At 36.2% G+C, this 22,119-nt stretch overlaps 1 protein-coding gene across 1 annotated transcript; it reads right to left on the reverse strand.

Moving 5' to 3' along the window:
- Positions 1-22: 22 nt before the first annotated feature.
- LOC145204561 (uncharacterized) lies at positions 23-16,394 on the reverse strand. The gene is made up of 28 exons (XM_080077153.1): positions 16,148-16,394; positions 15,759-15,895; positions 15,546-15,655; positions 15,105-15,225; positions 14,684-14,742; positions 14,233-14,395; positions 13,879-14,019; positions 13,308-13,451; positions 12,899-13,104; positions 12,343-12,557; positions 11,868-11,946; positions 10,566-10,812; positions 10,002-10,231; positions 9,735-9,894; positions 8,854-8,983; positions 7,845-8,064; positions 7,619-7,723; positions 6,917-7,076; positions 6,170-6,421; positions 5,501-5,653; positions 4,969-5,084; positions 4,360-4,526; positions 3,527-3,938; positions 2,457-2,616; positions 2,271-2,401; positions 1,833-1,992; positions 724-936; positions 23-240 (listed from the first exon to the last, which is right to left on the reverse strand). Exons 1-27 carry the CDS (start codon positions 16,243-16,245, stop codon positions 728-730), a joined length of 4,485 nt encoding a protein of 1,494 aa, XP_079933279.1. The 5' UTR covers positions 16,246-16,394; the 3' UTR covers positions 23-240; positions 724-727.
- Between the last annotated feature and the right edge of the window lie 5,725 nt (positions 16,395-22,119).

Raw genomic sequence — 22,119 nt, forward strand, 5'->3', positions numbered from 1 at the left:
GAAGAAAAACACAAAAAAGTAGTATACGAATTACTAAAACTATTTAATAGTTTACCAGTCATGCATCAAATAAAACAATAAACCCAGGCATCTACACTAAAAATAAACTATTTAAAAGCATCAATTGGAACTTGAACATAATAAAACACTTGGATCTCCAAAAGTAGTGACATAAAACAATTATCATCAGGCACGATCATATCAAACAGCATTTGGGTTTCCAACGAAACTAGAAAGCACCTAAAATAAAAGAAAATGCGCAACGTTAAAATTAAAACGTTATGGAGCGCAAAATAGTGAATTGCACAATTGGTGGATCATGACTAAACGCGGTATTTGCCGCTTTTGGATGAATGATCCAAGGAACAGTTTTAATTCGCATCAATTCGCTTTTTTAAGAAATTAACAGAAGGTATTTTTACAAATGGCTTCGTTTAAAGTTTACGATCCCAAATGCAGTTAAAAAAAACGGGGATGCTTTAGGATAGACAACAATTTTGTAAATACAGATGGATAACGCGATTAATTAAAAAAATCTTTTGGTAAACATTTTACTGTCAAAATTAAAAGTGCAAAAGTTGCAAGCGTTTCACAACACAATTAGCGCCAACATTTAAAATTTATTTTTGCAATGTAATGTTTCACTTTTGGAAATGCAATTTATGCAATAATTACATGATCAGTTGTATTTTGTGGATAAAACACATATTTTTCATTTCTTACCTTATTAGTATGCTTTAAATGTAAGGAGGTAGGCCGGGTAAGCACTTGCATTTCGATACACTGTTCGTGTGTTGCCAGCCGTATTTCCTCCCCTTCCCTTTACCACATAAGCCAGAAACATTCTACGGTTGCCCTGGCTATCACGGCCCGCATCAGATACAGCCATTGCCGAGCTGGCTTGAAATGTGGTGCCTTCGTTTGGGCGAGATCGCACTGTGATTTGAAAAAAAGGTTAAATTAATAAACATATACATAAACAATGGAATTCAGTTAACCGCATAACCGACTTGACAATTTGCTTGTTTGCAATTAACCGGATTATGCAATTATAACCTTAAGGTTTTCCAAACAAGAGTTTACGTTTGGAATTTAGAACCTCTATTCCATTAAAGTACGAATTATGCGATTAACTGGATTCGTTTCTATAACAAATAACTTAAATATAATAAAAAACCCTGACTTAAACTAGGGTAAGACTCCTGTCGTGGGTTCGAATCCCACCGCAGGCTAGACTTTTCTAGCCTACGCCTTGCCATATGGTGGTGAATGCTTGGTGACCGGCTGATTCGGTATGACGCCTTTACTGGCCCTGGCGTACTGTGATTTAAACTAGGGTATGTTTCATTTAGGTAAGTTGACCTTACAAAGTTGACCGAATATTTTTGTGTCAGACCAATAAGACAGCTAAACCCTATTGAAACTCAAAGTAGTATTAGTTATTATTTTAGACTTGAAAGGTAAATGTGTTTTCGAGTGCTGTCGACCACAATTTTTAATTATAGGTTTGGTTTATAGCAAATGAAAACGATTCGATTTTGAATCGTACGTTTGTTTGCTACCATCTCTTCAAAACAGAAAAACACTTTTTGCGTAGCAAAGTCAGCCACAGGGTGGTTTGTCCGGTAGGTCTTTTCAGGCATACATTTAAAAAATTGGTTTACAATGCACTAGGAGTAGTAAAATGGTATTAAAGTGTTGAAAATAAAAACGAAGAACAGAGTAATCATTTTTCTTTTTTCAGTATTGCAAATTCTGAGCACACAAACAAAAAGTTAAGATTTTTATTTTTGTAAGATTGCTTTTTGAAACCAGTAGCCAAATTTACGTACATTCGGCGTCGCTATTCCAACCGTTCTGGCAAATGTATTTGCTCCTTGCTTCATATTTCACACCATAATACATTTCCACAGTGTCATCATATCCATGTGAATTGCCTCGTTTTTCTCGCTCAAATTTTTGATACAACTTTGGATTTTTGACTTCCTCCACCTATAAACATATCTCTCAAAAAAGGTAAACATGTGCCAAACCAGTCTCTCTGTGGTTTATGCCCAGTTGTTGCATCTAACAGGCTTGGTGAGACATGACTTTTCAGCCTGTTACTCCCAACAAAGTGCAGTGCCTTTAGATGGCTTCGCTAGCCAATACGACCAACGTCTTGTCACCAGCTGCACTTATGGGTTATAGCTACAAACAGTGTGCACTGTATGTAGCTTAGGTGTAGTCATACTTTGTTGTTTGGGAATATGGAAAATAAGTATACTTACACTTTTTACAGTTTTAAGAAATGTAGAACCCTTGGAAAAGCAACCAACTATCTTTTTGTAATGTGCAGTGCCCCTTTCCAATTCCTCCAATACCCAGTTGTCTGTTTCCAATAGTTTCCAGTGATTCCATTCTGTAATAGAATGACATGCTAGCGGGGTATAGGCAGTTGAAACAGAAATACGTACCCCTTCCCCCCGAAACCTGTCGATCGGTGTTTATGTTCGTATGGGGTTGTGTCCGCAATTCTTCCCGTTTCTTATCTCTCCACATGCGCCCTTGAGCTGACCTCAGTTTTTGCAGAGTTTTTTCGCTGTTTTCTTGACGAGTGGCGAGGTCTTCTTTGCTCTGTATTTTTAATGCAAAATGGTCTCAAAAACACAAACTTAGACAGGAAATCATTTAAGAAAAATCTTCTAATACACGAACTCATCCCAGACGAGTTTGCTAAGTACCGTTAGGTGACGTAAAGAGCATTCGCGAATATTGTAAATGCATTTTGTGTAAAAATGCTGACAATAAGGCTAAGAGTTGGGTGAGGTTTCATAATAATAAACAAACTTATTTAGCAAACTTTTCTGTTGTAAGTTCTTATGTCAGTAGCTCTACCATCTTTCAAAGCACGGGTGGGCAACCTTTGTTACTGTAGGGCCAATTATAAACGTCAATATTGGATCTGGATCGTGGGCCGCACATGTGCATAACACAAAGTGATTTTGCTTTGTTTCTTACCAAATATGCTTAACTACAAGTAGAATTTGTATTTGATTCTAGCCACATTTTGCCAGATCGCAGAAAACTAGCACCAGGCCGCAGGTTGCCCACCCCTGTTTTAAAGGCTCAGAGGCTAATACAGAAATCGTCCTAAAGCACGGATGCTTTAACAGACCATTGCAGTTAAATATATTGACGTATCACAGTTGAAATTTTCAGCACACTGGATTCAGCCGGTGTATCTCTTAATGCGAATTCTTGTTGACATCGATTTCGCCGTATTCAACATGGCACCATCAGTCCTTATTCAAATAGAAACTATTCTATTGAAGATGTACACGGACTGATTACAGTGTGCTGTAAGTTCCAACTGTAATACATCATTTAAACGGCGTGAGCAAACATTCACAAATATTTAAGCAGTTATACCGCAGAATTACCATACGCGGACTTAAAAAGTAGTTTAATTAAATATGTAACTTTCAGAGAGCGTGTATATGTAAATGCAGAATACATATTAATGTAGACGTTTTAACAGATTTACCTTAGTAGACGTATTTGTGTTGTAAGCCGAGGTTGAACTCCCAAAGGTGGTAGGTATGTGTTCACTCCATCCAGCCATTGTATCCTTAGCGGTGTTGTTACTGTTGTAATTCCAATCACTATGGCCACAGCCTGAAGCAATGGCCGGCTCATGTGACTTTTCAACCTGATTCCAACTTTGGGAAACACCGAAAACTTGGCCTTTTTCTGATGTGTACCTACTAAGAAGACTGCTGTAATCCGGCGAGCTTGAAGCAGTTGCATAATGGCTTCTTTCTTCGGTGATTTTGCTGGCATTTGGTAAGACCTTGTTTGCTGGACGAAGTCGCTTTTGGCCGATCAATCGTTTCACAAGACCAAGTGCTGTTTCGACGTCACGACGCTTGCCTTTCATTTTAAGGATAGTTTCCTTTCTGCAAATGTGTTTAAACTTGTAAGTTATCATTGCGCAAAAAAGAAATTTTAAAACATTCGCTATCAGGCATGGATTTTTTACGCGGGAGCAAAAAACTTTAGACCAGTGGTTCTCAACCTTTCATGGACCGTGGCCCCCTAAAAGTAAAAATTAAATGGCAAATTCGTGTTGAAATTCGGTAATAATTTCGGATTGAGTAAACAACAAACTGTAATCGTGACAAATCTCAACATGAGCAAAGAGTGTTTGGGAATAAAGATATGTGCAGCACACACTCAATTAAAAAAAAATGACTCACTAATTTTTAGTAGCTGTTTCTGGTAAGGCTATTGCACCCGTAATACAGCTCGGGGGTCGCGGGCCCCGGTTGAGAACCACGGTCTTAGATTATGTAGTATTCAGTGTCAGCACAGGTTTACCTTCGTATCACAATCTCGAAACTGACGTTACATTCGTCTTGCAGTTTAAAAATATCTTCATCGTATTTGAAATTCTCGTCTGAAGATAAAATCATCGTATCCACGCAAATTTCGTCACTTGTGGCGCTAGGCTTCTTTGCACGATAAGCCTTCAACAATGTCCAAGCCTAAAGTTGTCAAAAATGGAAAATCAAATGTAATTAATAAAGAATACACAGCAAAAGGGCCTCTTGTGTTGGAATTCTGGCTTTACTTCTGGCAAAAAAAAAATCTGGCTAAAAAAACACAAAAATTGTTTTTTAAATTGTTGTCGAAGTTACACTGACGTTCACTTTGTGAAATCTAGTGAACATAGTTAAAAACGATATTTTTGCGTTTATCGCTGAATCAAAATAGGACTTCGAAAGGCTACATGACATTTCAGACAAACATATAAATGCATCGAGCCAATGCATCATAAGCTGCATACAGTGCACACTTTTGCGACCCAGAAAGTGTCGTCCAATCAGCTTTTGCACCAGTGACTTTTTGCACCAGTGTCGACCTATAAGGTCTCTGCACTGATTTTCACATATCGAACAAATAATACACCAAACGGGTTGAATTTACCTTTTTGACATCATCAGTTGTCTTGCCGCAGATTTTTGCGCATGTCATGTCAGTTGACGATTTAGGTGAAAGATTATTGCTAAAACTGCTTGTGGAAGACAACCCTTTCTTGGTTTCTGAAACGATACACACTTTTCTAAGCTCTTGTTTTCAATTACCAAAGTTGCATCTTTTTTTTAAAAAAGCCATCAATAAGTTAGTTTTGTTATGTATAGTTTATAGAACAAGGTTGGCTGTGGGGTAATACAATACATAATATAGTGTTCTAAAATATGTGTCGCGTTTCACGGTTCGGTCGCGAAGCAAATTCGGAATATTTAATCAAAAGACCGATCAAATTTGGTCCAAACTGGCATATTTTTCAAAAATATTCAGCGTTTTAAAGATAAAAATGCAATAAATAACAATTGCCGTATTTATAGAACGCGGAAAGTCACACAGAGAAACTTTAAAAATGTTCAGTCGCTTTAATAAAAGTTGGGAACCACTGCAATACTTCAAACAGCAAAACAAAGGGAATGTTTAAATTTACCTGAACACAAAACATTAATACAACTTTGGAGCCTCCTGGAATCGAATATGACGATGCGAATCTCACGTAAATACGTCACTCCCTGTGTTGTGACGTTGTGGATTGCTTGTTTAATGATTTTGGTGCAGTCTTCTGTTGATAAAGCTAATCCACCTAAAAACATCGGTAGTTATAAATTTTGAATTGTCGTGATTTAGTTATTTGAATCCGTACTTTAACTCCGTACAAACATGCAATATATATATTTTTATTTTTTAAACATAACTGTCACATCTTTTTCATATCATAAACAAATGTGTTTCTGATACATGTAGATTATATTATGTGGTTAGCTACATCAGGGGTCACCAAACTACGTCCCATAGTTGCACTATTTAAAAGTAGCATTGTTTGACTCCAAATAAGATGGTAGTAAGCTCTCTTGCTGGTGCCGCAAAAGCGCTTTGCGGACCAGTTTTGGAACGGCCCAGCGTTAAGGCTGATAAGTTTTGTGGCCCTCGTGGATCATTTTTATTGCTATCCAGTCCGCTGGGGAAAAAACGTTAGGTGACCCCTGAGCTACATTCGTGTTGGGTACAGTCAAACAGTAACAAAAGGTTTTGAATTTGGTCCCAATCTACACATTGTTTAAACACAGCTGAATTTGAAATCACAATCAAAACAACTGACCCGTCCCTACAGCTGGGATGGCTATGGTCTGCTTTTGCCGTTTATCAGCTTCAAGTAACATTTCAGTCAAGACCACCACAAGCTTATCCTGTTGCAGGGGCATCAGCAGATGGAAGATATGTCCACTAGGTAGACTGCCTGCACCGGTGACACGAAAATCAGGAGAAGCATGTTTTTTTTGGAAGTGACTGTGACATTGTCGTTCAATTTGTTTCCCTCCACGAGAAAGGACGGCTCTGCTCACCACACCAACTGCATAAAAAAACAAATGTTAATTTTTATTTTTTTATTTTTTTTTAAGTATAAAGACGAGGTAGGAGAAAAAGGCTGCAAAAACAAATTATCTGATTGGTATTGAATGCTTATGTTTGTATCTGTAACTTTTGGACTTCACATACCAAATAGATAAAGGCACAACCTTAATGATTTTAAACATGAAAATGGCAGAATTTTCGAGATAATAAATAAAATGGGGTCATAAAAAGGCGTTTAGAGCTAAAAAAAAACGTACTAATCTTTACAAATAAAACTGTTTTTGTTGCAGAAATATACTTTGTCCCACTTGTATTTGTCTAAAACGCCTTTTTTGGGTAAAAACTGCCATTTTGTTGCACATTTTTACCAGGAGTTTTGTAGCCATACCCATAGTTGTATTTTAGCCAGCAGACCAGTGTAACGATACTACTATATCGAACTACCAAGCAATATACAAAAAATCATCCTGCCAAACTATATTTTGCAACTTACAGTCAAACCGATAGCCTTGAGCCATTGGGTTAACAATTGCGTCACAATGTTCGTTTGTGATGTCACCAAGTTTTACAGATACAGTAATTGGCCCAATTTTGATGCTGTTTGGATTGTTGGATGATGGTGATTTATTTGATCTTTCTTGGTCTGAAGAATCCTATTTGAAACAAACTCTAATTGCAAATAATTCATATCATAGCTCGCCGGCGCTTTTTAGGTGGTACGGAAGTGCTCAAATCAAATCAGATTAAAAATTGCGACTTAACTTGACTAACCGAACTGATCAGCCCTGGTTATGGTGAAACTCGTTTACTAGACATTCTTTTGGTATGGCTAATCTTTCTGGATTTAGAAATATTCTGTCCTAGTCAAAAAAATCTTGGTCTTTCAATTCAATGTTAGCCTAGTTAAGAAGAACAGGCCTATCCCTTGGTCTACCCAATCAAGCAGGGTTTAGGTAGTACACAGCGACAGAAAAAGTCATTAAGTTTGTACGCGATCAGTGTATGGTTGAGAACTACTGGCTTAAATGCATAGGCATCGAAAATTCCTTAGCTATTCGTTAAAAAATCTCAAAATCACAAAAAAGCTTGACAAATATGTTTAAGCGTTTTTGTCTGTATATAGTAACATTTGGTTATTTTGATGAGCATTTATTTCACGTATCTGCATAAATGTATAATTTTATAAAATTTAAACCTGCAAGAAATGAAACGAATCGTCTTCTTGAGGAGTAGAGACGGTTTCCAAAGCTTGTTTAAAAAGAAATAAAGTGTATTCGTCGCACAACTCAACCAAGTCAATCTAAAAAGTCGAATACAAGACACATATTAGGCTCAAAACTTTTTTGTGCATAATCTTTTTATTAACGGTTTCTGCAAAACGCCAACTTTATGGTAAAATATACTCTATTTAATCAGTTTACCGTGCGAATGCAAGATTTATACGCTGTAGCGAAAAACTCGACTATTCCTTCGACAATGAGGGACGTGCATTTGTCTGGGTTTCCACCGAAGGCGCCGCAACTAATTGCAGGGATCGCAATCGATGAAACACCATTGGCCTCGGCTTCACGTAGAACTGACATCACACAACGCATTAAACATCTCTCCGAGTCCTTCGGCATGTGAGCAAGGCCGTATAAACTGAAAATTGAGGTAACATAGTTATGTTTAAATATATACATACTTAGTCATTGTACTTTAAATACCTATTTGTAATTGTAATAGTGCTACTGCAGTAGTAGTTGAGTTGTATTTGTGCGACTAAAATGCACGTGTGGTAATGTTGCTCAATTTACAAGTTATGTTGATCTATGTTTGTTGTTTGTTAATTATGTTTGTTATTTAGGCGTATTTTCTACATGCGTGTAAAAATGGTAAGTTTGATAAATATATTGACCCGTTTCAAAAGGGTTATTTGGGTAAACATTGGGGTCAATGAGTGAAACATTTTTTACCCCAACCACCAATACATATACAACATTCAAATCGGTCAAACAAATGATGCACGGATGCATGGACAAGCTGCATAGAACGATGGGCTGGGCTTTTAGGGCCGGTTTCGGGCTTGGGTTTTTTCAAAGCGGACTTGATTCGGGCCTGACTTTACGCTTTGTGTCAGCATTTACAAAAAATAAATTTAACTAGCCCAATAGCCAGTTGCTGGACCTGACCTAATGTCAAACAGTACTAAAACGCCTTGTTCAAAACCAATTGTCATTGTGTTTGTTGTCTTGGTCTTTTCTGTGGCTTGAAGTATAAGAATGTCAATTAAACTTTCGGGTCTTAACGAGCTTTTCAAAAACGATTCAGGTTCGGGCTGGGTTTCGGGCTTGTACTTTCGGGTTTGGACCGGGTTCTGGCTCTAATTTAAGGCCCGTTTACAACTCTCGTATAGGAGTAGAATGACTTCAAAAAAGTTGTGTTACTCACTTTGGTCCGACAGTGTGGATAATCTTCTTGCAAGGCAGAACACCAGGGCCAGTAGTTACGGACTCTCCAGGTGGAATAAAGCGTTTCTGTCGAATTATCTCATTCATCTCCTGCTGTATACTGCCTCCATCTGCAAATAAATCAACGTTGTTTTAGTTGCAATTGGACTAAGGGTCGAATTGGACTAATATGGTTTTTGTATAGGGCTATAACTTAGTGATGCACCGTACCCGCCTAAAAAGGTTCGGGACAAAACCAAATATTTGGCCATTAGGCCGACTAGTTTCGCTCGAATCAGGCAGAACCTAATATCCCGTTTCTAATTGATGTTTACAACTGAAACGTTTGTTGTTAAAAAAAACTCCAAATTCAAAGCTTTTACTTAACTTTCAATATTTTGCAAACAACGTGGCTCGTATTTACTAAATGCAACACTTAGTTAATCTACGATGTTTCATGTTGGAGAAATAGAATGTTTAGGCATTTATACCATGCAATCAAAAAGTTCGGTTAACCTCTTTCATTCATTCGAGTGGTTTGGCACTTACAGCTTTTCGAGTTTAAACTTTTGTCTTTCTCAAAGCGGTCACTAGCTGTACATGTGATCTGTTGTTGTTTTAGACACATTTCAAAACAAATTCTGGGCGAAATACATCTATTATACACGTAAGGCTACTGGGTGCAAATGCCATAATCTGCCTTGTCAATGTTTTGCCAAATACAACTTTTAAAATCAGAAGCTGTAACTATGTGTACTCCAAAAGAAACTCTGGCACAACCTAGACGACCCCATAACAACTAAACGACATGCCTACATCAAGTTTGCCATTGCAAAACGTCTATTGTACACAAAAGTCACACAAAAACAGCAAAAAAATTACCTTTTTGCAAAATGCTTCCCGACACACCAGCGTATCTCAACTGAAGTTGACTGTTCGAAGTATTCACTATTGCGTCACAAGACATCTGTGTGATGTCAACTTGAGTGACGCGTACAATGACGTCACAGTCTTTTAGCTTGCGTGTGCAAAGTATTAGACCCTGAGCAAAGACAACAAAAACCGTAACAAACAACCAAAAATTTTAAGAATGTTTTAGCTATGCAGTGTGTTAAAAAGTCATGTTTGTAATAAAATAACCAGGCTTACCGGGACGCTTGGGGCCAAGGGGTATTTGTTGGATCTAATTTGGGGCAAATGGCTGTTTGTTGGGGCTGATTGGATATCACATTCAATAGTCACAGAGCAGTTTGTGCGGGACTCCACTTCTGACAGGTGTTGTCTTCCAGGTGAAGTTTCCAGGAATGTTTTTAGCTCGCCACTAACGTCGTATTGCTCTTTAATAAGTTGAGATGCCATCTCCTCAATCCAGTGTTTAGCTAAGCAATAAGGGCAGAAATAATTAGGTTCACAATCCCAAGTGTCTTATTAAAGACTTAATTAGTTGGTAAGCGCATACTGCTGGTAAATCGTAACTTATGTTTGTAAAGATTTTGTCTAGGAATGGAGTAAGCTGGATAAATCTCTGTAGCATCCAAAATAAACCAATTAGGGCTTGTATAATGTGGGCTCATAACAAACGATCTTTTTTACCTGAAGACGACTACTGTACAAACATACTTGTGTACATACTGATACGTTAGTTACCAGAGTTTAAACTTCCAAACATAGGCAAATGTAAACACCTACCAAGACACAATAAATAACACTTACCTCGCATGCAATCCTGTTGTTGTCCATACAAATAAATCTCCTCATTATCAGCGGACATTTTGATTTCAACTCGATCAAATAGCTTTCCAGAGCTTTCGTCTTTTACAGCAAACTTGTAAAACCAAGTAGAGACATGAGTTTCGAGTTTTACTGAACTTTTCTCCCGCATTTTAGGGACAAGTTGGGCATGCTGGTCTTGTTTAGATGTCTCTGTTCGCGAAATTGATGGCGGTTTTGCAGTTGCATCCTGTTGTTAGGAAAAAAGTACTGTCCTGTAGCTTACTAAATATCAAATACTTTTTATATCTACACGAGTTCTCAGAATTACAAAAGTTAATGTAGTTTACAACACCTTCAACAAATTTGCTAAAATTTTGCTCAAAACTACTTTCAAAACCAGCAGTTTTAGCCAGACGTACTATTATCTCAAATGCAATTCTGACAAAAGCTAAACCCTAGCCGCTTAAACGACATGCTTACATCTATTACACTTTGGCCACTGTGACTACTAATCCGCCAAGTTAGAAACCCTGGTGACTACAAATTACCAAAATTACTAGCAGCAACACAACAATCAGCTGAAAAGGATTGTTTCTGATAAAAAGCGCGCCAAATGTGAAATAGTCATCTAAGGCGCAAGCGGGACTTAAAAGATAATGAAAGAAACAAAGAAAGTCGGAGTCATGAGGAGCACGGTTTATTCGACACAATTGGGAAAAGCACGGACCAGTCAGGATTTTTTACCTGCTGTTTTTTTGCAACGACTGTGGCCTAATTGAACTTGTAATACAGTATCTTTGATGTACTATCCACCATTTTGGCAACATTTACATTTTATCAACATAAGTTACCCAAAGCTCGGCACACATAACGGTTCAAATTGTCACAGAGTAACTTTAATACCGATGCCAAACATAACTTACATTTTTCTGACTGTAGAACTTCTTTGAATGGCATTTTTTTCGATTTACTGTTGTTTAAATGGTCTCGTTTTGGTATAGGATAGATGCCATAATATTAAGAACAAGGTGGCATAAACATATGATAATTTCATTGCAGTTTCAGGCCAAAGGTTTGTTTTGAAGCGTCCTTTTCAGATGACTAGGAATTACTGATTTAATCTTAAACACACATGTCCTAACGAACTATTTACCTACAGTAAATAAAACATAAATTTATGTCAGATAGCTTCAACAGACAAAGTGCAAAATATTTGTGCTCCCATATAAAGACGAACTATTTACTGTAGGCAAATAGTTCGTTAGGACATGTGTGTTTAAGATTAAATCAGTTATTACTCACCTTCAGTTTCTTCAGAAATGCACCGACATCGACTTGCAAGCCAGTAATTTCCACTTTTCCTTTGTCCACATTGCTCCAGCTGATTATGAACAGTAATTATGTTGTCTAACGTCAGTATGTAGTTTTTTTATTTTGGTGACCAGTTTTTGCAACAGGGGTAAATGCACAAAGGATAACGCAAATTCCATCTTGAGTAAATTTGTCCAAATACACATGTCAGGGCTGTTATTGCATTCATAGGGCTGTGTGCCAATTCCTATGTGCTTTATGTGCTAAGTGCATCAAAAACTGTTCACTTTAAGCAGTAACTGCTATACAGATTTTATATTGCTGTGGTCAGTTGGTAGTGACACATGTTTTAGGTTTTCTAGTGTCAATATTGTACTGTTTTAGGCAGTTCAAAGATGTTCAGCGTTGGACTTGAATGCTTGAACTGTAATTTATACATAACTTGTTGAGTTAACAAGACATTTACCTGGCATGAACCTTCATTGTAACTCCATTATTAGATTTAATAGAAATAACTGATTCATCTTTTTGGTCCCAGCCCATTTTGAACCGAAAATCACTGAGTCGATCAAAATCAAACTTTGCAGATTTTGTGACAAATTCAGCGAAAAAGTCACAAGCCCGTTTTGCACATTTCTCTTTAAAGACTGCTCCATCCAGTATGTAGTTTTCAATCACTTTCTGATGAAAACAAACAATAAAGCGCTATAGTTCAATAAACCTGAATAACTTAAACTTGAATAACTAGAGTAAGTGGCAAAGCATGACTTTGAAACAAAAAGTCTGAAATATATATTGTCAATATGACAAACTGGTGTGAAGCTTAGGAAGCTGGTTCAACACTAAAATAAATGTTCCACAACATTTGTCACTTTTGTTTCATGTCTGCAGTTTTCAACAATTAAAAAAATGCTTCAGCTTTATTGCAGACTTAGTTTAGAGTTTACTTTAACACAGCGTAAAACCTAAAACCTTAAAATAACGCTACATTTTTGGAAATGGTAAATTGTAACTGTGTATACCTCATCTTCAGGAAGAGTAATTTTCACCACATATTGTACAGGTTTTGCACCCATTTTGGCTGAAGTTTTAGTTATCACTTCAGCTTTTACAGTTTTAAATTTGGCAGCAAGCATCTTTCCAAGGTTAGCTGATTTGTACACCAAGTTTAGAATATAAACTGGGACATCAAGTTCCAGTTCAAAACTATAAGTTTTAGTGCCTTCATCTGTAAAATATCTTTCCTTGTAACACAGGTTAAATATAACATACAAAATATTTTTTTTCGTGCACCCAAAAAGTTATGCAGTAAAGTATATGAATACAGTCCTCCAAAAAAACTCAGCCTAAGCCTATGCCATGTGTTTATAATATTTGTTGATCAATGTCAGTCACAAGTTTTGACATGTGCACTTTAAAAACCAAAAATACCTTTCAAACCAGTTTTTAAGTCTTCTATGCTGTTCAGTTTTGGTGAATCAGGTAATGCTTGGGTCAGTGGGTCACGATTTGACAAACTTTTTTGTTTTTTGCTAAGTGGTTGTGATGGCGGCAACTCTTTGGTAGACTGCTTATCTGTGACAGTAAAACCTGATAACTGTTGATAAAGCTTGAACAATGCTGTATTTTATGTATGTTCACATTTTTTTATTCAAAATAGGTACCATAAAATGTAGTTAAATTGTAAAATATGTACTATAACTGTATAAGTCAAGTAATTTATTTTTCAAACAGAATGTAAGGAGATCATATCCCGCCCAAACTTAAAAGGCATAGTAAAACTATGACTTAATGTCATATTTTATATCTGTCAAATTAGGGTACTGTATCTGTATCCAGAAGTATAACTTACAAGAGAATTTTACAATAATTTCAAAATCAAATGTTTAGGCAATCACTTTAAAGCTTGTAATATTAAGTTAGAACTCTGCACAGAAACACAGAAAAAAAGATTTACGCATACATTTAAATAGAAACAAATTCTACATGTGATAGCACCAACCTGTATCTGCACTTGTAGTTTTTGGTTTTTCTTCAGTGGAATGATGATAATGAAGATTGAAATTCACTTTTGGATTGGAAAGTTCTTCAGCAACTTGCTCATATTTTGACGTTTTTAATTTCTTAAGCACATGACTGGCATCTTCAAAAAATAAATAATGCTTGATAAAAGATCATAAAATTAACATGACAAACACAAACAGTTCACTAATCAGAAATTAATAAAAAGGTGCTTGTCATTTGTGTAAAAAAATATATTTAATAGGTTTACAATGTATATGTTTTAAATGATAGACATATTACTTTCAAGAATTAGTAAACCAAAACTGAAAAATCTCAATCTAAATGACCCAACCTTCATAATTTGCAAAATATACCAAGGCTGTTTTTCCGCTGATGTCAACATAGGTGATACGGCACCTCTCAACATTAAATAGTGCTTGCTTAATTGTATCACTTGTGACTGTTTCTGTCAAATTGCTGACACGAATGCAATCGCTGTGACAAAATTCGCCAACCTGTTTCAATAAAACAAAGCAACTTGACAATTAAAAATCATGAATATATACTGGTTAAAATAATTACAAAAAAACAGTTTTATAAGCTTAAGTTTTAATAGGAGTTATATTACTTTAATATTACTTGCACGTACCATGTAATTATTAGTAAACTTAATACATCCTTTACTTATTAGTGATTACGGCATGTATTTCTATATAAAGTGTGACACTTTTACAAACCATTAAAGTAAATTTTTGCAAGTTTTCAGAGTATTCCAACATAAATTATAACTAGCAATTACTTACAAGTAGTGGTTTATCTTTAAATTTGTTCTTGTATAGTGCCCGTTTGAGTTCAGATATATCTAAAAAGATTGTCAGAATTTAATGTAAACTATGAAGCTGACATGTGCAGCATACAAGGCAGGCATCGGTGTGATTCGACTTTCAGTGGTTTCTCCACTGGGCCTGTGTAGCTCAGTTGGTACAGTGCAAGGCCCAGACTCCTGTCATGGATTCGAATCCCACCGCAGGCTAGATTTTTCTAGCTGTGCCTTGCCATATGGGAATGCTTGCGAGACCGGCTCATTCGGTATGATGCTTTTAATAGGCCTGGCGTACTATGATTAAATTAAATTATTTATTTATTGTGTTTTATACAAAAGGAAAAATATGCAAGAACTCTTTTGTGAAACTGAAAATGATCAGACTTAGTAAAATGGGTTACCTGCATCATTGGCATATACAACTCTAAAGGAGCCTTTCCATCGATTGACTTCTGGGATAGCACCATCACCACTATGGTGTCTGAGGAACTGTTTGATTTCATCCAACTGGGCCCCAGATGCCTTTTCATAAATAAAAATGTTACATTGGACAACACTACACATATACAATGTTGTTTATTTATAATACAACATTCTTTGATGTGCTTTTTATATTTGCCATCTTCTGCTACCCGATGTAATCAACCTATGCCTTTTGTTCTACATCCATTGTTGTAAATTAAATTTCTGACAATGCTACTAATTAAATTAATACTGTAATGGCATTTTTCTAGGACACAGGATGATTGTTGCCACTCAAAGAGAGTTCGAAAAGCTTTATTTATGACTGTAGAGGTAAATAGCTATACAATCAATCACGAAACAATGCCAAAAAAACTTACTGATTCCAGAAGAAAACCATTTTCCTCCACAGGTGGAACAATTTTTGGAAACACTTGCCATTTTGTCTCTGGAAATTTTTTCAGCAATTCACTTTCAGCAAGTTTTGCCTCTAAAAAGCACAACAAAACATTACAACAGTATGTTACAAGGTTTTCTTACATTAAGTAAACTGAAAGCAAAAACACAAAATATTGGTAAAAATATATATTTACGTATAGAATCAAGGAAAAGAAATCCATCAGAAATGGCAATAACTGTTTTTTCACTTCCAAAGATTTCAACAAAAAATGAAAATAAATCAGCATCATTTATACCAGCATTGGTATTTTCTTGACAAAGAAGAAAGCATCTAAAACAAAACTAGCAGTTAATAGCAATAAGCTCTATTACTCCAAATACAGTGGCATCTTCCCCAGGCAACTTTAAGCAAAACCAGACATTAAATTAATTTTTATATCCTTTTTAAATAATTAAAGCATTTTATGGTGAACATAACACCCCAATAGATGTAAAAAGTGATGCTTTATAGTAATCATAACATACTTTTTCCTTTCAGTTAAGTATTGCATCAAAAGGCCGAAACAACCAACTTAATAATCACCTTTTACGTTTTGGTTTAAAAAGTTGGGGATCTGAAACAAGCAAATCGTTCCAACACTTCCGATTTGGTACATTGTTGTTGTCTGTGCTAGACATCATTTCTGCTGTCGTTTTTATTTCCTGATGTGCAACGTTGAACAATGAACACTGCTCACTGGAAATTAAAAACCCAGCTGAAAACTGAAGCAACACCTGAAAGCTTAAGGGTAAAACAAAAATGAGGAACCAAACTTTCGGGAAAAACAACTTGATGCAAAACTAAAGTTCCGACCCTGGTGGTTTCCCTGTTTGTATGCCTAGTCATAGAAATCATAAAACGCTGAAATATTTAAACACTACGAATGAACCATTTGTGGCATACGATTCTAACTAACAAACCCAGAAAGGCATCATAACATTACCGTTTTTGTATCATGCAATTTTTCGGCAAATCAACAGGATTGACAAACAATAAAATGAATTTACCATACTGTTTTTCGCTTTACTATTTTCGAAACTGTATGTAGGCTACATCAAGTGCTTTTAAGACAAAATGCTGTAGGCTATTTTTTAGCACTGTGGTTTTTAAATTGTTTTGCAATCAACTTTTTTCTAGGAACTCGTATGTTTAAACTAAGTAACACTGCGATTTTGTACAGCTTCTCGTTAATCTTAATTACAGCGACATTTACTTTAGGTAAACACTCAAAAGATGCTGGAGGAGACAATAAGGACGCTTTAGGCACTATGACTAACATTAACCTACGCCTTTTTCATTGTTTAAGCCGTTAAAAGGCTTTTTTTTATCTAAACAATTTAATAGCTTGTGAGAATTTTTGCATTCATAAATTTGTGTTAGATAAGCGTCAGAAATGCAGTTACAACGCCAACAGCAATGGCAAGCACTTTTATTTTATTCAAAGGAACTTCATATCAATGTATAATAGTAGATTACCCAACGAAACGAAACGTAAATGCTATGTACGTTTTGCGGGTTTTCCCGCTACCAATGCCATTTTCAAAAGGCAGGTAAAACTGAACTGATTTATTGATTTATGACCTCACATTAAAGTTTGGTGTTTAAATCGATTTAACACAAGCGAAAATAATGTTCATGTTCCTGTTTTAGAGGGGTTTAACCCTTAACCCGTTGTTCGTCTTTTCGTGAGTCAGTAACTTCACATGCTTATGACATGCAGCACTATAATTTAACCGCCACCAATATATATTTGTTTTATCGCCGAGTTATGGAAAGGTCTTTTTTGTGTGCAACATTACTTTTTCGTACGTTTTATGTGATTTAGTAAGTTGATCCGTTCATGATAGAGTTTATTTCGCTTGGTATAGAAAATATACACAACAGCACTAAAACAATCACCAAGCCGGAAAATAGCTGCGCAACGTTGAAACGTTACAGAGGGCAAGAGTGGATGGCACAATCGATGGATAATGACTAAATGCGTTCATATAAAACGTAATGTGACTGGGGCTTACAAGAAAGTGAGTTTTGCGCATAGTGGGTGAACACGACTGGGGGGAACGTTGGTGGGGCCAGTCGAGGGGGCCCTAAAAACTAACCACCCGTTTTAGCATGAGGGTGCGGTTCGACAGGAAATAAAAGCCTGTCGGATAGTACACACACAAAAACTTTACGTTTAATGACACTAAGAATATTATCAGAAAGGCCTTGATGAATACAGAACGCTTTTACCCTTAACAACAGTCATTAACACAAATTTCAGTTTGTTTTGCAGGTAGCTTGCAAAAACAAATTACTGTTGCACACTTAGCAACGAATCAATCAAACCCTTCCAAACCCTGACGATTGAACTTGTTGTTTTAAGACCTGCAATAATATTTTGTACTAGGTGATTACAGTGCGACTCGTAAGGGCCGCCGCTGTTCATACACATGATGATGAGTAACTATCGGAAGGTTCTATTATTACATGCGTTTCCTGTGAGCAGATTGCAAACAATGTGCAAAGCAAACCCTTTAATGCTTCGTTTGTAGGTATATCAGGATATTGGCGTAGGTATAAGCAGGCTGTTTGATTCCCGTGTTGTTTTAAGCACTTTGCATGATTTGAACGTCAAGGGTGCTTTGTTTCCCAAACCAGAAGTAGCTAAGTTGCTAGAGTGATTAGTTACATTGCTGTTTTTGAGTGCGTCGCAGATTTTTGACGATAAGTTTGTAAAGTATGGAACTGTTCAAACTTAGTAGCCTGCAAAATTTGAAAATTTGAAAATTGAAACAAATGAAACGGTTTGAGTTGCGTTTTCGTCAGAAGTAACGGCGTGCACAGTGTATTGTACGCTTCAGCAGGCTTTGCAAAATGTTGTGGCTTCGCTGCGTTCGTGCGGTTGCTTTAGCGGTTAACCCCGGCGCCATAACAAACGTATTGCGCCGTGCATTGCGTGACCTAAGCACCATGACTTTTAAACTAATGGTTGCACCGAAATTTCGGTTGGCTGAAACATTTCGGGCGAATGTGCCGTTTGCTGATGTTTCGGTTTCGGATTTTTTGTACATTTTGTTAATTGCCCCGCGTCGCGACTTTTTATACTCCCAATTTAAAACATCATTAACGAAACGTTTTTTGTATCAAGAAAAACACATCACGTTGTCTGCAAAATGATGTTTTGTTTAGCTTACGTTTTGTAAAAGTTGTTTTTTTGTGAGTTATAAGTGAATTCAACAACACAAGGTTCAGTTGAAACATTCATCAGAAAAATATTAGGTTTGGTCTAATTTTTGAATAGTCGGTTTCGAACCTTTTGACACGGGTTCGGTGCATAACTAGTTATAATATCAACAACCCCACAAAAATAATTCAAGCTTTGATTTTATGCCTGAAAACACAAATAACTGGTTTTACATTCATTTTTTGCAATACTTTACCAGTTTGATGTCTTTCAAAGTTTCGTTTCGTTGTTTCCGCTCGTTATGAAAACAAGTATAAGAATAAAACTGAAAAATGTGTAAAGTTTAATTAAAAACGATACTAGACACGCAGAAGTTAACAACTTTTTTATTAGCTTATGAGATGCTTTTTGCCATTATGTAGCAAACTTCTATGACTGAGATAAAGCGTGAAATTAAGTACACATCAGTTGCTTTTTATTAAACTTGGCAAGGCAACGGTACACCGAACATATCTGCTTAGTTCAACATTTATAGACATGCAGCATTTCATCAATAGAAACCCTTTTGGCAAGTAAAAAACATGTGACTGAAATCGATAAAATAAGTCAAACTTATGTTTACGCAGAAAACCTGCCTAAGAAGAATATGTGTGGACAAGCGCGCAATGATTTTAGCATACTTTCGCACTATGGAACATCAAATTTGCGCACTGACATTGTTGTAAAATTGGTTTAGGTGTATTTGTCTCAAATTTACCATTCCCCTTAGGTATTAAATACTTATGATGTAGCTGGAACGCGTTTCGTCATGATCCATCAGTTGTTCCCTCCACTGTTTTACGCTTCATTACGTTTTAACGTTGCGCAGCTATTTCCGGCTTATGGTGACTATTTAAGTGCAATTGTGTTGCTATGCGTCCTTTAGCAACCGAAATAAACTCAACTCAACTCACTTGCCCCCAATCCCGAAAATTCAGCGGAAATGTTTCTGGGTTTGTGATTAGGAAAAATAATTTTCTAAAAAGTTCTTATGGGTTAAATTCAGGCAACTTTATTTTTACAAATTATCCACAAAAACGTATACAAATACACTACCCAAAGGCATCGTTTCAAATTTAATATTATTTCCTCCAATTGTCCAAACAACAGCTTTTTTGCATATTTTAGTATAGGTTGGTTATATTGGAAACTCTAAGCCAGCGGTTCCCAAACTGGGGTCCGCGATCATTTAGGGGTCCGTGAGGCAATTTTTGGGGGACCGCGAAGCGGTTGAAGTGATTCTATAATTCTCAGTTTGTGCCACTAAATAAGTTTAAATTAAAGTAGAATTGAAAAATCGACTGTCTCCATTGTTAAACAATAGCCTTTATTGCATGACAACTATCAAAAATGCAATTGTTCGCACACAATTGTAATGCTTTTTGTCTTGTCTGTGATGTCACAAGATGTCTTTGGATGTTTTTTGCGCAATTTTGCATAACTAGCTAAAATCCTGCAATCAACTTTCGTTTTTATGAAATACACATTTAGGCTTAAGGACCGCGAGCACTCGAAATAATGGCAAAGGGACCGTTTTGAAAAAAATATGAAAAAGTTTGGGAACCACTGCTCTGAGCAGTGTGACAAATGTAAGACAGTGGTAGAATAGCTGCTTCGTTTCTGTCAAGGAAACAAATGTTCTAATGAACCGTGTTTATTTTTAGTGATTTGCGTACAAGTAATATGCAAATCTTACACATTATATACAAAATTGAATAAAATACAAAATAACACAATTTTTGTTTTGTGTTTTTTGCCTCATTTTCATGCTTTTCGCAAAATTAAAGAGATAAGCATTCACGTGGGTTGGTTTCTTCTACTTTTAAGACATAGATATCAAGTCAATCATTTCTCGTCAAAACTTTAATATTTAAGTTCGGGTCAATTTAATATTTTTTATTTGCTAAACTGTTTCTGAAAACAGCAAGGACACCGAAAAAACAAAGGTTATCGAGTCAAGTGCTTTGTTATTTGAATGTTGAATCCGTTTACTTAGTAATACACACAATATTGGATCTTTGAATCTAACTGCTATGTCACCTTGACGTTGTTGTTGATTTAGTTCTTATATTAAAGCCATACAACTAAACGCCTTACACAGACCAGAACCGTATCCTTAATGGAGGCACAATTTGTCCTGTCAAAGCCCAGTTCCTGCAATTGTGCATATTAGCGCTCAAAACAATGCACAGGATATAATGCGTCTATTTCCGCCACTCCAAAATACACATTGTTACCGCATAGAAGCGAACACTGCTGTTTGTTTGGTAATAAAATAAGGATTGTTAAAACAAGTACCTTAGCGTCGTGGCTTTGACTTTTTTGGAGTCTGGTATGGGACGTAAAAACGTCGCTTGCATTACGATAAAAACTGTTGGAAGAGCAATAATTGTTATTTAACGTGCATTTTTAACGATTGTTTATGGTATTTGACAAATTTGCAGGTTGTGAGCAGTCATACAAATACTAATAGTTGTCATATTCGCAATGTAAGCAGTTTTAGCTCAACAGACTATTTAGCTGTGTTCCCTGTCTATGTGTACGGTTGCAGACTGTTCATTTTATTTTTAACCTCCAATACTGAGCCTAAATTGGTTGATTCCTTGAAATATCCGTCGTCGAACTAACCATTTTTTAGTTTCGTTTGAACATCTTTGCTCCATTTTTTTAAATTCTATTGCAGGGGTTCTTAACCAGGGGTACGTGTACCCCATGGGGGTACGAAGCATCAAAGCAGGGGGTACGATATGCAGGGTGAAATTATATGCTATTTAGGCATATTTGTGAATAATGCTTAACAAGTTACTTTATTACATACAGTTTCTAGAACGGGTTAGTTTTGTACTACTTACAATACTGTTTTCATGCATGCATTCAACACCCAAGTTATAGATACACTGAGTTTAATTGTTACAATTTTATTTACTTCCGTTGACCATTGTAGACAGGGGGTACGAGAAAATTTTATGAAAGCTCAAAGGGTACGAGCGCAAAAAAGTTAAAGAAACACTGTTCTAGTGGTTAGTCAGTGGCCTTATTTAGCCGAATCGATCTAATGAAGCGAAACAAAGCCGCTCAAGTTCTTGCTCAATAGTTACATAAGACCTCGAAACGATTTTGGACCCAAATTTATGCAATGTTTTGTTTTTGTTTCACAAGGTCAAGATAAAGGCCATTTAAAGTTTTCAAGGACAAAACTTGCATTTTAAACGATTTTTGCATAATATATGCATATTAACACACTATAAGCCTTACATCCGTGGTCTTCCTAGTTTGACTATATTTCGGGAATATTTCAGGATTTTGGTTG

Source organism: Phallusia mammillata, chromosome 8, assembly GCF_965637545.1.
Source record: "Phallusia mammillata chromosome 8, kaPhaMamm4.hap1.1, whole genome shotgun sequence".
Classification (NCBI taxonomy): Eukaryota; Metazoa; Chordata; class Ascidiacea; order Phlebobranchia; family Ascidiidae; genus Phallusia; species Phallusia mammillata.

Excerpts from the sequence above, each read along its gene's own strand:
- LOC145204561 (XM_080077153.1), bottom strand. The coding sequence starts at position 16,245 with ATGATGTCTAGCACAGACAACAACAATGTACCAAATCGGAAGTGTTGG. Across the intron at positions 11,947-12,342 it reads ACAATGAAGGTTCATGCCAG|CTGGAGCAATGTGGACAAAG; the intron begins GTAAATGTCTTG and ends GTTCATAATCAG. Across the intron at positions 8,984-9,734 it reads GGGAAGCATTTTGCAAAAAG|ATGGAGGCAGTATACAGCAG; the intron begins GTAATTTTTTTG and ends ATTTATTTGCAG.